Genomic DNA, 14,947 nt, shown 5'->3' with positions numbered 1-14,947 from the left:
CTTTCACATAGGAATAGAGAATTGTCCAGCTACTACTTGATGATTGGTCAGGTTTCTTATGTAATAATGTAACGAGAGCATTGTATGAGAAACAGTGGCATGGTAGACAAAACACAGGACTTGGAGTTAGAAAAGATTTAGGTACAAATCTAGTATCACACAAACTTGAGATGTAATCTTCAGTAAGTCATTTAACCTCTCTGAGCTTCAGTTTTCCCATCTGTAAAATGGGAATAATAACAGTATTGTTGTTCAGTCATTTTTAATTATATCTGACTCTTTATGACCTCAGGATTTTCTTAGAAAAGATATTGGATTGCTTTGCCATTTTCTTCTCCTCATCATTTTACAGATGAGGAAATTGAGGCAAACAGGGTTAAGTGACTTGTCTAGGGTCACATAGCCAGTAAGTGTTGGAGGTTAGGACATGAGTCTTTCTGACTTTAGGCTGGTCACTTTATCCAGTACCTACCCGTGTCACTGTCCTGTGATAATAATAGTATCTACTTCATGTGAGAAACAAACATCTTAGATTCAAAAAGGAGTGAAGTTAAAGTCTGTTTCTACATCTGTAGAAGTAGGTATATCTAATTATAGAATAGGTACACCCCAGGAGAGAGAACACTCAAGCATTATATCCTATTTCTGGCTACAAGGTCCCTCCCCTATTTCCCCATTTGCTGGGTACTCCCAGGAGGTACAACTTCCTGCTGTGTCTCTTACATATATATTTACCTCTAAATATGTCCCCCCTCCCACCACATGATCATTAAAATGAGCCTAAACTCTCTTCCTGAGAAGTTACTATTCATAAAGTAATTAAATATGCATAATACAGCTAAGCTACATAAACTTTACCCTGTGTTCCTGTCTTCACAATTCTCAGCTAGTTTAGTCTGGTTTTAACTATAAATTCAAGATATAATATCTACAACAGTATGCTGTAGTCACAGGCTGTTTCTTTTGCATATTTCTGTGGAAACATAAGGTCTTATATCTCACATTCCCTTATTTTCTATTTCAATACTTATTGTGTTTCCATATTTTTATGGGTTTGTTTCTCAATTTTCTTTAATAATTGTTCATATTCATCATCACTGGATGGGGAATTGGTCATCTTCCAAACCATAATTTGGACTTGATTCTAAATACAAGTCATTCTTTTTATACAACATCTGTTTAACAATGGCTGTTTCTATGAATTTCTGAACTAATTCACACACACAGGGAATTTTACAATATCCAACAACCATTAATACCCCAGCAACTACTGTTAGGAATGTTAAGATAGAGATAACTATTCCTTTCCACTTTCCAAATCATGACTCTAACCTTCCAGTTACTGTATTATTAATTCCTGAACTTCCTGCTAGCTTCTTCAACAGGGCTGTCAGTTTGTATAAGGTTTTTGGTTATAGTTCCATCTAGATTCCAGCAGTTTTATTAGAAATAAAAATGCAACAACTGACACATATTCTCCCTTTTTCTGCTAACATCCTATCCGAAGCCACTCTATTTTCCCGTGCCATTCTGCTAGTAACATCCAACTGCCCTTTATTGCATCTCTTATGTAATTTATAAATCTTTATTGATTCTAATTGATACACTTAATCCAATCCACATTTTTGTTACCAGTAGCCCACCAGAATAGGAATGATTCAAACACAGCAGCAATCTGATTTCTCACTTTAAATTCATTAAGCACTCCCCTCAAGACTCTATCTACTATCTACTATCTAGATAAATTCTTTCACCAAATGACCCAGATGACAAGCCTCTCTTATTCCTTCTGAAATTGGTCATTTGACCTTCACTTCCTTTTTTTGAATGCCAAGGTAAATGGAACAGCTAATTGGCCTGGTGGACAGGTGCCTACCCAATCCACAGGCAGAATAAGTCAGGGAATATTTCCTGCACAATATCACCCAAGTTCAGTTTAAGACATGTTCATCTCTGAGAAGTCACCAGTTATTCCCAGTTACATTCAAGCTTTGAATACATGAAGATAAGATCATTAGGTCTTGGCATCCTTCACCCTGAGGACTATGCACTTGAATTTACTCTCTTTTTTCTCCATGCCTAAGGGTAATGGTACCATTTGGGTAGAGGGGTGATCTGTGGCACAAGAATAGCAATTACTTTCATTCAAACTCTTCACGGTATACTTTACCTATTCTACCCAGGCACTGGTGTTTCCATACCTTCTTTCTATCTTCATTATCTGCCTAAGATCCTTAACTTTTTTGGCTTCACCTGAAGCATAGTAGATTCTGCTCCACCCTTTTACTTTTATTCTGAATATATCACTCTGTTTCAGGTATGTTTCCTGTAAACAACATATAGTAGGATTCTGGCTTTTAATCCAGTCTGTTAACTGCTTCCTCTTTATGAGGGAGTTTACCCCATTCACATTTATGGTTAGAATGACTAATTCTATATTGCTTGCCATCCTGTTAACCCCTGCTTATGCTTTTTTCCTTTCCTTCCCTCTTACCCCCCTACCCAGTATTAAACTTGTGAACACCACTTGCTTTTCACAACCCTTGCTTTTTAGTATCCCTCCTCCACCTTAAAGTTCCTACTCCTGTTTTGCCCCCTTTCCTCACAATTTCTGTATTCCCTTCACTTTAGCTTACTCCTTCACTCCCACTTTTCAATGAAGTGGAAGAAGTTTCACCATAAATTGAATATGTCAATTAATACACACCCCCTTCCTTTCTTTCTCTCAGATATAATAGGTTACCTTTGCCTCTTCATGAGATGTAGTACCAGCACTTTACCCTTTTTTATGATATAATTTCCTTTCCACTTCTAGTTTCTAGGACAAATTATACATGTGTTCTTTACATATCTTTATGGCAGAAATATAGTTCTCAAGATTTCTTTTTGCCATTTTAGAAATCTCTTAAGTTCTGTATTTGAAAATCAAACATTTTGTGTAGATCTGTTTTTTTCATCAAGAATAAATGGAATTCATTTATTTCGTTAAATGTCCATCTTCTTCCCTGGAAAAGGATGCTCATTTTTGCTGGGTAAGTTATTCTTGGCTGCATACCAAGTTCCTTAGCCTTTTGGAATATCATATTCCAGGCCCTTCGTTCCTTTAATGTGGACACTGCTAGATCCTGGATTATCCTTATTGTGGCTCCTCTATATCTGAATTGCTTTTTTCTAGCAGCTTCCAATATTTTTTCCTTTGTCTGATGGTTCTTGAACTTGGCCACTATATTTCTTGGCGTTTTGATTTTAGGGTCCCTTTCAGTAAGTGATTGATGAATTTTTTCAATGTCTATTTTACCCTCTGTTTGCAAAACGCCTGGGCAGTTCTCTTTGATAATTTCCTGGAAAATAGTGTCCAGGCTCTTTTTTTCCTCACATTTTTCAGGGAGTCCCGATTATTCTCAAATTGTCTCTCCTGGATCTGTTTTCCAGGTCTGTTATCTTTCCAATAAGGTAACTGACATTCTTTTCAATTGTTTCACTTTTTGCTTGACTACTTCTTGGTTTTTCCTTGAGTCATTCATTTCTACTTGTTCGAGTCTAATTTTCAATGATGTATTTTCTTCACTCACTTTTTTAATAGCTTTTTTGTAATTGTCCAATTGAGTTTTTATCCTCTATGGAATTTTTTTCCATTTCATCAATTTTATTTTTTAGAGAGCTGTTTTCTTTTTCCAACTCACTTAATTTCTTTCTCAATGATTTGATCTCTTTATCCACTCTGGATGACTTCGCTTGCCAAGCTTCCCTTTCCTTTTCCCATTTCTCTTCTAGCTCTCTTGTGAGAGTCTTTTTGATTTCCTCTATGAGAGTTGTGTGTATTGAGGAGCAGATCATATCTCCCTTAGGGGATTCCTCTGGAGACAGTCTGCTTTTAGTCCCCTTAGGGTTTGAAGTCTGCTATCTATCCATACAGAAGTTGTCAATGGTTAGAGCCCTTTTAAATTTTTTGTTCATTTTGTCAGATTGGGAATCTAAGAAAACAAATTGACAAGAGAAACAATTGGTCTGTTTCGGGGGGGGGGGGGAGATGGGGCTGGATGGTGTTTCCGGGCTTCCTCTACAGACTGTGGGAGACAGCAGCGAAGCACTAACAGGACAGCGATGGCTTTGGGGCTCTAAGAATGCGCTGAGCCACTCCTTGTGGGGGCGGGAGTAGCCAGGTCCCAAGAGATGGATGCTAGCTTTCTGGGTTTTATTCTTTATCTCCGGTGTTTACACCTTCTCTCTGCTTTTGGCTTGCTGCTAAGATGGAATATTCACACTACAGTAAAGGTCGTTTCACAGAAACAGAAGAGATTGCACCCCTCCCCCCTTGGGTCTGAGCATTATGAGCTGCCTGCCTTGCTCTCGTTCCTGTCCTCAGCCTGTGCCCAGTCTGTTCGTCCCCTTCCCTGAGCAAACACAGACCTCTTCTGGCAAATTTCAAGGATGTCTTCTGTTGGTAATTATTTGTGGGTTTTTTTTTTCTGGTCAAGCATTAATTCCGAGGCTTGTCATAAAGTAAATTCTGAGGGAAAATGCGGAGCTCAAACAGTTGTGTGCCTCCTCTCCGCCATCTTGGCCGGAAGTCAGCATCAATATTCAATATTATTGGAATGGTCCCAAGACTGAGATTTTTCTTTGGTCTACCAATGATTCTTTCAGGAAATATAATTGTCAGCATTATCAAATTTATAATTTCTAATGTTACATACAGAAGTCCTACACTTATCTCTACCTAACTTCTAAACAAAGGAATCTCTTTTCTATATCATTCCCAAATAAAAATCAATTTGAGATCTTCCAGCCTCCCTTTGCTTTCCATTACAAAGTAACCTTTAAAGGATTAGAACCACTTTTAACAGTCCATTCCTAAAATTCATCCTGTTGTCCTTTGATTCGAGTGTAATGAATCCCAACATTCTTGATTATCTGGACTGCTATTTTCATAATCAACAATACTTGGTAGAGTCTTTCCCATCAGGCTTTAGTTTGATTTCCTTCTAGGATTTTTGAAAATATTCCCTTATTTATTTTCCCTATTTTTATTTTCTCCAATTATCACCTACTTGTTGCAGCAAAGTTATTTGTTTTGGTACTAGAAAATTTTCTTACAATTGTTCCAAAAGTGGCCCAAATAGATTTGGGGACTCTATAAAAATTCTTGAAATTCCAACTAAATTATTGCTTTCTTCCTATAAAAGAATTTTCCTATTCAAAAGCAAATAAATCTTCTTTCTGGAGCTAGAGGACAGGCCCAAAAGTTCTCCTTTAAATCTATTATACTAAATGATCCATCCTAGAGTGGAATTTTTCCCATGATAGTATAAAGATTCAGTCCCTCCCTTTCATGGAAATGGGATATTGTCTTACTCACAATACCTCACATTCTCTTTTTAGGGCCACCTTTAATGGAGAGACTTTTAGAACTCACGTGTTTTCTTGTCTAACCAAGACAATCAGGAAAAACTATTTGGTTTTACTCTTCTTCTGTTAATAAAGCTATTTTTGCTTGCATTTCATAATCCTAAATTTCCATTTTAAAAGTCAGTTTTACATGTGGTCCTCTTCAACAATGAGATGAACCAAATCAATTCCAATGGAACAGTAATGAACTGAACCAGCTACACCCAGCGAAAGAACTCTGGGAGATGACTATGAACCACTACATAGAATTCCCAATCCCTCTATTTTTGTCTACCTGCATTTTTGATTTCCTTCATAGGCTAATTATACAGTTTCAAAGTCTGATTCTCTTTGTACAGCAAAATAACTGTATGGTCATGTATACATATATTGTATTTAACTTATACCTAACATATTTAACCTGCCATCTGGGGGAAGGGGTGGAGGGAAGGAGGGGAGAAGTTGGAACAAAAAAGTTTTGCAGTTGTCAATGCTGAAAAATTACCCATGCATAAATCTTGTAAATAAAAAGCTATAATTAAAAAAGCAAAAAAAAGTCAGTTTTACTATTAAATCCTTTCCAAATAAATTACTCCCTGTCTCAGGAATTAATAATTAACTCTTCTTTTAATTATAACTTAATAGGTTCAAATATGGGTACTAAAAACCCCTCTCCTTCTACTCCTGAGATTTTAAGTTTCTGAGTGCAAAATCATACCCTTTTTGATTTCAGAGATTGATCTAGTCATCCCAATGTCCACTAAAAGACTAACTCCTCCTCCATGGTCCTACCTTATGTATCAAGGGCTCCAGGTGGGACCAACTATTTGGAAGCCCCTGATCTTCCCATTCCTCATCATGTCATGAGAGGGGCCACTTTTCCTTTCCCCTTTAATTCAGAGAATTCCCTCTTTAAGTGTCCAATAAAAGTATCTGGCTTAGAGAAATTATAATTGGACCTAACTTTGCCCCTTGCTCTTCCTTAGCCTTGCCCTGTTCCCATTCATTTTCCTTTCAAAAGCCCTTCTCTCTTTCTCTCCATTTCCTCTTCTATTTTCAATTTTTTCCCCATCCAAACTCAAACTCTTTCTTGAATTTAAAACTGTTTTGATGTAAAAAAAAATTAGAAACCATTTCTATGTAACTAGCTTTAGATTCTGAATACATCCATTCCTTGTTTGGGTACTATATAACCCCCTCAAAGCTCTTTTCCAAAGGCTGATAAACTTGCTCACAAAATGGTTTCAAGAAACCCAGAAATCTTACAAATCCTAGAGAAAGGGGCTGAGCTTGCGGCTTCTGCTGTTCATACCAGTTATTCTTGTGGATTTTATTCTGACACACCTCCCTCAATTCTGCGAAGAGGGAATGAGAGAAGCACATTCTCAGATCTCAAAGCAAATTGGTCTAAAATGCTATACTGCTCCAGATAAGGTTTTTACCTTACCTCTTTCCTTCCACATATAGTAAATATCAACTTTAGGTTTAACATAATGACAACTCCAAATAACTTAATAAACAAACTTATAATTTTCATGAGTAATAGGCAAATAGTATTAGCTATAATTTCTCTTAACTCACAAGCAAAGGTAGAAATACTTAATTCCCTAAATTGCATTTACTGGGTTAGTAAGACTGATAATAACCACAAATTTTCTGTGTGTTTTTTTTATTATTAATTTTATAATTATAAATTTTTTGACAGTACATATGCATGAGTAATTTTTTAAAATAACATTATCCCTTGTATTCATTTTTCCAAATTTTCCCTTCCCTCCCTCTACTCCCTCCCCTAGATGGCAGGCAATCCCATACATTTTACATGTGGTACAGTATAACCTAGATACAATATATGTGTGTAAATCCAATTTTCTTATTGCATATTAAGAATTGGATTCCAAAGGTATAAGTAACCTGGGTAGCACAGTAGCGCTAGCAGTTTACATTCAATTCCCAGTATAACCACAGATTTTAAACAAATTTTCCACCTTTTAATTTTTCAGTTTATATTCTAATGACATTCAGGTTACTAGACAAAAAATTAAATCTGGGTCCTACAATCTTAGAAATAAACCATTTCTTATCAGTCAGCATTCACTGAATCTTACCATTCAGTAGTTAGTGGACTCAAGTGGTAGGATTTTCTTTTCCCAAACTATCATATCTTTGGGAGTTTTCAGGAGGCTTCCCCTCCTGTGACCTTTAACAAGTTTCCTTTTAGTTCAGGAAGAAAACAAGATAATACTTAAAATTCCAATAGAACAGACTCTATTGCAAAAATAGATAGGTGCCTCATACAATTTACAATGAAGTTTTCAGTTTTATCACAATGCCAATTTTAAAAATTGCATTAAAATTAATTAGTATTTTAATTTCTGAGAGTCTCTCAATTCTAACTTTTTTCTTTTTTTGTGAGCCCAAAAGGTTAAGTGCCAGTTTTTGCTTCAAAATGCAGGTCTTTACATTTTTTTTTAAATTTTGTTTGTTTGTTTCTACTGGCACAGTTCCAGAAGCCTGACTGATCTAACTTATAAGCCTGATAATGCAGTTACTAGATATTCGCTGGCCAGAGTTTTTAAAATTAACAGCACACTGTTTTTTCCATTTCCCCCAAAGTTTCCAAACTCTCAAATCCTTTTTAACTTATCTTTTCATTTCTACATGCCCAGTCTCTCTCACTCACTTTTTAATGCACATATCCTCCTAGTGGATCTCAATCAAAGCCTCTCTAAAATTGCATGTCTCATTTTTCCTCCCTTTCTGATCTTACACTTCTATCTTCTTTCACTTGCTTCCACCAACAATCATCTCAAATTGTCTTTAACTACTACTGAACCACACCTTCTCTTCCTCTCTCTCTCTCTCTCTCTCTCTCTCTCTCTCTCTCTCTCTCTCTCTCTCTCTCTCTCTCTCTCTGTCTCTTTCTCACTCTCTTTTCCCATTCACCCATTCCTGGTAATTAGGGGAGAGGGTGGGGCTTGGAGAGAAAAAGAAACCTTTTCTCTTCCCCCTCTCCACCAGAACAACTCTTATCAACTGCTTTTACAGCCTTTACTTGTAACTTAGCTGACATGGGGAGAAATTCAGAACAATGTAAAGATGAGACTAGAGGTAGAAAGAACAAAAAATAGAGAAAAAGAGAGACAGAGACAGAGACAAAGAGAGAGGCAGAGACAAAAACAGAAACAAAGAAATAGCGACAGAGACAGAGAAACAGAAAGACAGACAGAGACTGAAGAAAGAAAAAGTATATATGTTTTAAATCCCATCTCTTTGCCTAGTAAATATTGTACCTTCCTAGTATTTCAACATACCTATTCCAGCACCCTCCTTTGCTCCTCTTTCTGCAGGAATGTTTACCAGAGATTTCTTTTTCTCCTGCTTGGTACCTTATTTTTATAATTCCCCTTTCTATTTTTTCTCCCCTAGAGTTCTTGTAAATCTCCTATGCAACACTTGTAGGATCTTGACAAGTTTCCTTATGCAAAAGCCTTTTGTAGTCCCATGTGGATATCGTTCATATTCCCATGATCCCAGAAAACCCTTAAATTTACTCAACTCTAGATTTTGTAGGATATTCCCTCCTCACTTAAGACAAAAAAAAAAAGCCAATTTTCTTTGCCTTGCCTTGTATACAAGCTTACATAGTGGCTTTGCAACTTTTCCACTTCTCAATTCACCCCTAATTTTCAATCAATCTCTGGTCCCTGCATCAGGCAATGGGAATGCTCACTCTCAGCTCAACAGAATATGCTTCCTTGTTCTTTGGTGGTAATCATCTCTCCATCTCAATGCTTGGATCCCAGATGAGCCCCCGAAATTGTGAGAAACAAACCTCATGGACTTCTTAAGGGTGAAGTTAAAAGTCTGTTTTATTATACATCTACAAAAGCAGGTATGTCTTAGTATAGAATAGGAGAAAGGACAATCAAGCATTATATTCCTATTCCCAGCCACAAGGTCTCTACCCTATTTCACTTTTATTTGCTGGGTATTCCAGGAAGTATAATTTCCCATTCTAACTCCTACATATTTAACCCTAGATATTTTCCCCCATTTCTCTCTTACCACATACATTGCATGTATCATTAAAATGAGTCTAAGCTCCCCCTGGAAAGGAGAAATTAACATTCATAAAGCAATTAAGCATGGGTAATACAGTTAAGCTACAAACTTTATCTTACTTTCCTGTCTATGTAACCCTCAGCTAGTTTAGTTTGATTTTAGCTATAAATCCAAAATATGATAACTATGATAGTATGCTATCTTCAAAAGATGTTTCTCCTACTTGCATATATTTGTGGAAATACAGGATCTCACTTCATACCTCTCAGACTGGCTAATTTGACAGGAAAAGATAATGATAACTATTGAAAGAAATGTAAGAAAATTTGGACACTAATACATTGATAGTAAAGTTATGAATTGATTCAATCATTCTTTTTGCCCCATTTTTTATTATAGCTTTTTGTATACAAAAGATATGCATAGGTAATTTTTCAACATTACCCTTGCAAAAATTTCTGTTCCAACTTTTCCCCTCCTTTCCCCCACCCCCTCCCCTAGATGGCAGATAGTCCCATTAACGTTAAACATGTTAAGTGTATGTTAAATACAATATATGTATACATAGTTATAGTTATCTTGTTGCACAAGAAAGATTGGATTTAGAAAGATGGTAAAAATAACCTGAGAAGAAAAAACAAAAATGAAAGCAAACAATAGCAGAAAAAGTGGAAATGATATGTGGTGGACAATACTCATTTCCCAGTGTTCTTTCTCTGGGTATAGCTAGTTCTGTTCATTACAGATCAATTGATCCAACCATTCTAAAGAACAATTTAGCACTAAGGGATACCAAACTGTCCACACCCTTTGAATCCAGAAGTGTCTATATTGGGTATGCATTCCAAAGAGATCATAAAAAGGGAAAAGGATTCACATGTACAAAAATGTTTGTAGCTGCCCTTTTTGTAGTGAAAAGGAACTGGAAACTGAGTGGATGCCCATTAGTTGAGGAATGACTGAATAAGTTATAGTTTATAAATATTATTATTTTATAAGAAATGATGAGTAGGATAATTTCAGAGAGGCTGGGAGAGACTTATATGAACTAAATGAAGTGAATAGAACTAAGAGAACATTGTACATAGTAACAACAAGATGATGGATGACCAACTGTGATGGACTTGGCTCTTTTCAACAATGAGGTGATTCAGGCCAATTCCAATACACTTGCCACTGAATGTAGATCACAACATAATATATTCACCTTTGTTGTTGTTGTTTGCTTGCTTATTTTTTCTCTCATTTTTTTTCTTTTTGTTCTGAGTTTTCTTGTGCATCATAAATATGGAAATATGTTTAAAAGGATTGCACATGTTTAACAAATATTAGATTACTTGCTATCTTAGGTAGAGGGAAACGGGGAGGGAGGGAGGAAAATATGGAACACAAAATTTTGCAAGGATAAATGTTGAAAACTATCTTTGCATGTATTTTGAAAAATAAAAAGATATTATAAAAAAGAAACACAAGATCTCATATCATACTCAGAATAAAGTAAATAATGTTTGTATTATAATTATATTAGAATGTTTATATTTTACTGTGATGGTTTTTTTTTCTTGATTTGGAGACTAATCTTCATTAAAAATAAACCTTATACTTCTGTAGATTTCTTCTAAACTTAAAGGGAAAAAATCTATTTATTGGCATTTGTCATTCATGTAAGTTTCAAGAAGCTGTGGGAAAACCACAAAAAAATGAATAATTAAGGCCATTCCTTACTATTTTATTTCCTTAGTTCTATTCATAATCCCACATATAACTTTAAGATGTTCTGGGCATATGTTCAATATTTTGGTGTCAGAGCTGGATATAGTTATATAGTGAACCTAAAAAAAACTACAGAATTTAAGTACCAGCCATTTTCCTGAGCAGTTCTCTCCCCCTTTTTCCCATTTACTATTTCTTCAATTCTATTTTTCATCAATTCTCTTACTCAAGCTTTTAAGTCTATCTACTGAGCACTCTTTATTTGATTGTTCCTATCTGCCAAAACTATCAGGAAAATATGAAAGAAAACAAATTGCAAAGATAACTACAGCACAGCAGAATCCAAAGTCCTAGAGGGCAGGTACTATCTTATTTTTATCTCTGTATCTTTACCAGTTAACACAGAATTCTACACGCATGGAGTCAAATCATACACAAAGTGGGGTTTTTGCAGTCTTCTCTGTAAAAGTCAGACATACCATGCTGTAATAATGTGATAAGTGCAAAAATTGTCTATTTCTTTATGACAAATTGAAACTAAGTTTGTCTTTTCTCAATTCAAGTAATCAGTAATACCCTAAGTCTTGCAAACCAGGACAAAAAGCATATTATTCTAAGATAATTTACTATTTGGAAATTTCAACCATAACCTTGAAAATCAGAACTCTGTCTGTCCTGCCTGTGAATGTTGGCCTATTATTCTCATATATATGAATTTCTCCTTGAGCTTTTGGCACAAAATTCTCAACTAAAACCAGGCTCATCCCCATCTGTATATAAAACAGAAATTTTCCCAACTTCATAAACATAAGCATAAGTCTTCTTGTTTACCTTTCTGGTACCATGAATAAAAGTATTTAAATAATTTTACTGGGTGGCAAGAATACTTAAAATTCCACTGTAAATTTTTCTTTCTTTATACCAAGATGCTATCCATAGAGTAGCAGGAAACAATAGGTTGCAAGGCCTATTTCTGGCAATCTTTGCTATAAAACTGAATTCTGTAGATTCCTTTGACTCCTTTTCAATGATTTCTTTAAAAAGTAGAAGGCATGAGATGATCTTGGAGATCATCTGGCCCAATCCTTTCATTTTATATATGAGGAAAATGAAGCCTAGATAATTGAAATTACTTTCCATAGCAATACTAATGGTTAGAACCTAGAACCATAGCAGCTTTACTCTGTCTACTGTTATTTGAATGACACCATAATGCTATCCTCTATTTGAAAAAGAAAAAAAATCTATTTATAGATGTGATAAATTGACTTTTATAGAAGTTTTTTCCTCTTTACTTCATCTACCCCTTCTTTTTCTGTATAATTCAGTCAAGTTCATTGTTCTTATCACATCCTGCTTAAAAAATACAAAAGCTCTTTATTGCACCTTAAAAAAATTAGGTACGTAATCAAGGCTCTCCATAATCTAGCTCCAATGTGTCTTCTTGTTCTTATACACAAAGGCAGAATTAGAGGAAAGGATAGAAATTATAAAGAGGAAATTTGGACTTTAATTAAGAATCAGCTTCTTAACAGTTGGACTACCCTGGGAAATGGTAGGTTTTTATTATTGGTCTTCAAGCAAAGTCTGGATGACCAGTTCACATATAGGCCCAAAATTCTTCTTCTATATCTGAATCTGTCATTTTATAATACAGTCCTAGTCTTATCTAACTCTTCTCTCTTCGATGATCAAGCCAAATTGGATTGTATTCTTATTGTTTTCTTCATTGATCTTACTCTCTCCACTTCCTTACCTTTCCTCACATTATTCCTTCAGTCTTAGATGGGCTTTCTTTTCCTGTCCAGTATTCTTACCCAACAATTCTTGAAATCATCCCTTTAAAACATAACTCAAGGATCAGTTAGCTCCTTCCTTGAAACATTTGCTGAGTTCATCACCTGGAAGAGATTTACAACTACACAGACTTCTTAAAGCAATTTATTTGGCTTCTCCTTCAAAATTATCATATTCTGTTTTACATCCTACTTTTGGTAAATACTGTTCCTTACTCCACCTCTATAGTCATTATGTCTTATAGCTCATTGTTCTTAAAACGATGCAATGTGTTTGCAGAAGTATTTAATAAATGTCATATATTACACTGAAAAACCAAAAATAATTCCATATTTCAATTCAATTAAATATTTAACAAAGACTTGAAAAACACTTACCAGATCATCTGAACTTTCGACCCTCTCTAGATCAGAAATCCTTTGTTCAAGTAGATTTAGAAGCCATTTTTTGGATTTTGTCCAGTTTCTATGGGTGATAAGACTAGTTAGAAATTCATTTTAAAAGCATTTTTGATGTAGCTAGCACTGTAATCATAGATCATAGTAGAGAGTGCTATATTGCTACAAAAGTTATTTCCATGAGTTTCTCTTTTAGATAAATAATGATGTTGCCTTAATATGTTTTGTAAATTATCTTTGATGAAGAAAACAGGTTCATACAAAGTGCTCTGTCCAATTCCACTCATTAATTTTGAGAAAGAGTCTACCTTAAATCTCATAGGAACCATGGAAAGTAGTGAGATGAAACCTATTATTAGACCATGGTTATGGATGGGTGTACCTTTTTCAAAAGAAACAGGATAGATAAAAGGATAGGTATGTTAATAAGGCATACACACATGAGAAAATTCAGGAACTAGAGCAGAAAAGCAAAATAAAGAATATTTAAGTGAACAAAATAGGAAGAAATGTTATTTTGTCAATAGATACCACCATGACAGAAAGATAAAATAGATAAGAATTTTAGAAAACACCACAAGCCTGGGGCAGAGGCATGATGTGACAGACATGTGGAACTTCAATTATCTAGAAATTTGATAGAGTTTTTATCCAAAAGCAGAACCATTACAAAAGCAGAACTATTACAAGAACTAATAACTTCTTGACTTGACTTAATAAAAAAATTCATCCTTCAAAAGGTGGAGGAATCAATAAAGGGAGATTCCATTTCAGAAGTGATTCTCAATACCAGGGAAGAAATGGTGATGACAGTGGAATTGTTTGGAAAGCCTAATTTTTGCAATCTTTGTTATAAAGATGAATTTCATAGATTCCCTTGATTCCTTGTCAATGATTTCCTACAGAAAAGTGACATTGTATTCTGGAGTTTGTGATAAGGAAAATAACTCTGTGAAATAATGTGAATATACCCTAGATCTGGGGAAAGCAGATTCCAAAGGATTCAGAAGAAAGATAGCTAGGATCCCCTGGACTAAAATGCTTCAGGAGAAAAAATGAAAGATATGGATTAAGTGATAATATAACTAGATGGATTCAGATTAGGTGTGATGAGAATCAGAGAACAGTATTGTTAATGATACCATCACTGTGAAAAGAATTTTCTAATAGAGTACCGCAGGGATCTGTGCTTGGCCTTGCACTGTTTGCCACTTTTATCAAATACTTAGATTGAATCATTTGATACATAATATATTCATCAAATTTGCAGATGACACAAAGCTGATGAGATAACATAACACATGACAGTCAGAATCTTAATAGATTTTGTCATTTTAAAGCAATTGTGTTAAACTCAATAACCACCTACATTTTGCTATTATTCAGTCATTTCAGTCTGTCAAACTCTTCATGACTTCATTTAGAATTTTCTTGGCAATGACACTGGAGTACTTTGCCATTTCCTTCTCCACCTCATTTTACAGATGAGGAAAGTGAGGCAAACAGGATGAAATGGCTTTTTCAAGGTCACAAACTCGTAAGCTCTGAGGCCAGATTTGAACTTTAGAAGGTAAGTCCTTCTAACT

General features: G+C 35.1%; 1 protein-coding gene across 2 annotated transcripts in view; it reads right to left on the bottom strand.

Moving 5' to 3' along the window:
- The window catches only part of CYP39A1 (cytochrome P450 family 39 subfamily A member 1), a 138,272-nt gene that overhangs the window by 97,265 nt on the left and 26,060 nt on the right, over positions 1-14,947 (bottom strand). For both annotated transcript variants that reach the window (XM_074310737.1, XM_074310738.1), the window contains exon 5: positions 13,341-13,428. In XM_074310737.1, coding sequence (XP_074166838.1) covers positions 13,341-13,428 — 88 coding nt within the window. The remainder of the gene's footprint in view (positions 1-13,340; positions 13,429-14,947) is intronic.

Source organism: Sminthopsis crassicaudata, chromosome 4 (genome assembly GCF_048593235.1).
Source record: "Sminthopsis crassicaudata isolate SCR6 chromosome 4, ASM4859323v1, whole genome shotgun sequence".
Taxonomy (NCBI): domain Eukaryota; kingdom Metazoa; phylum Chordata; class Mammalia; order Dasyuromorphia; family Dasyuridae; genus Sminthopsis; species Sminthopsis crassicaudata.
Note: the sequence above shows the minus strand (reverse complement) of the source record. Positions and strands in the feature narration are given on the sequence as shown.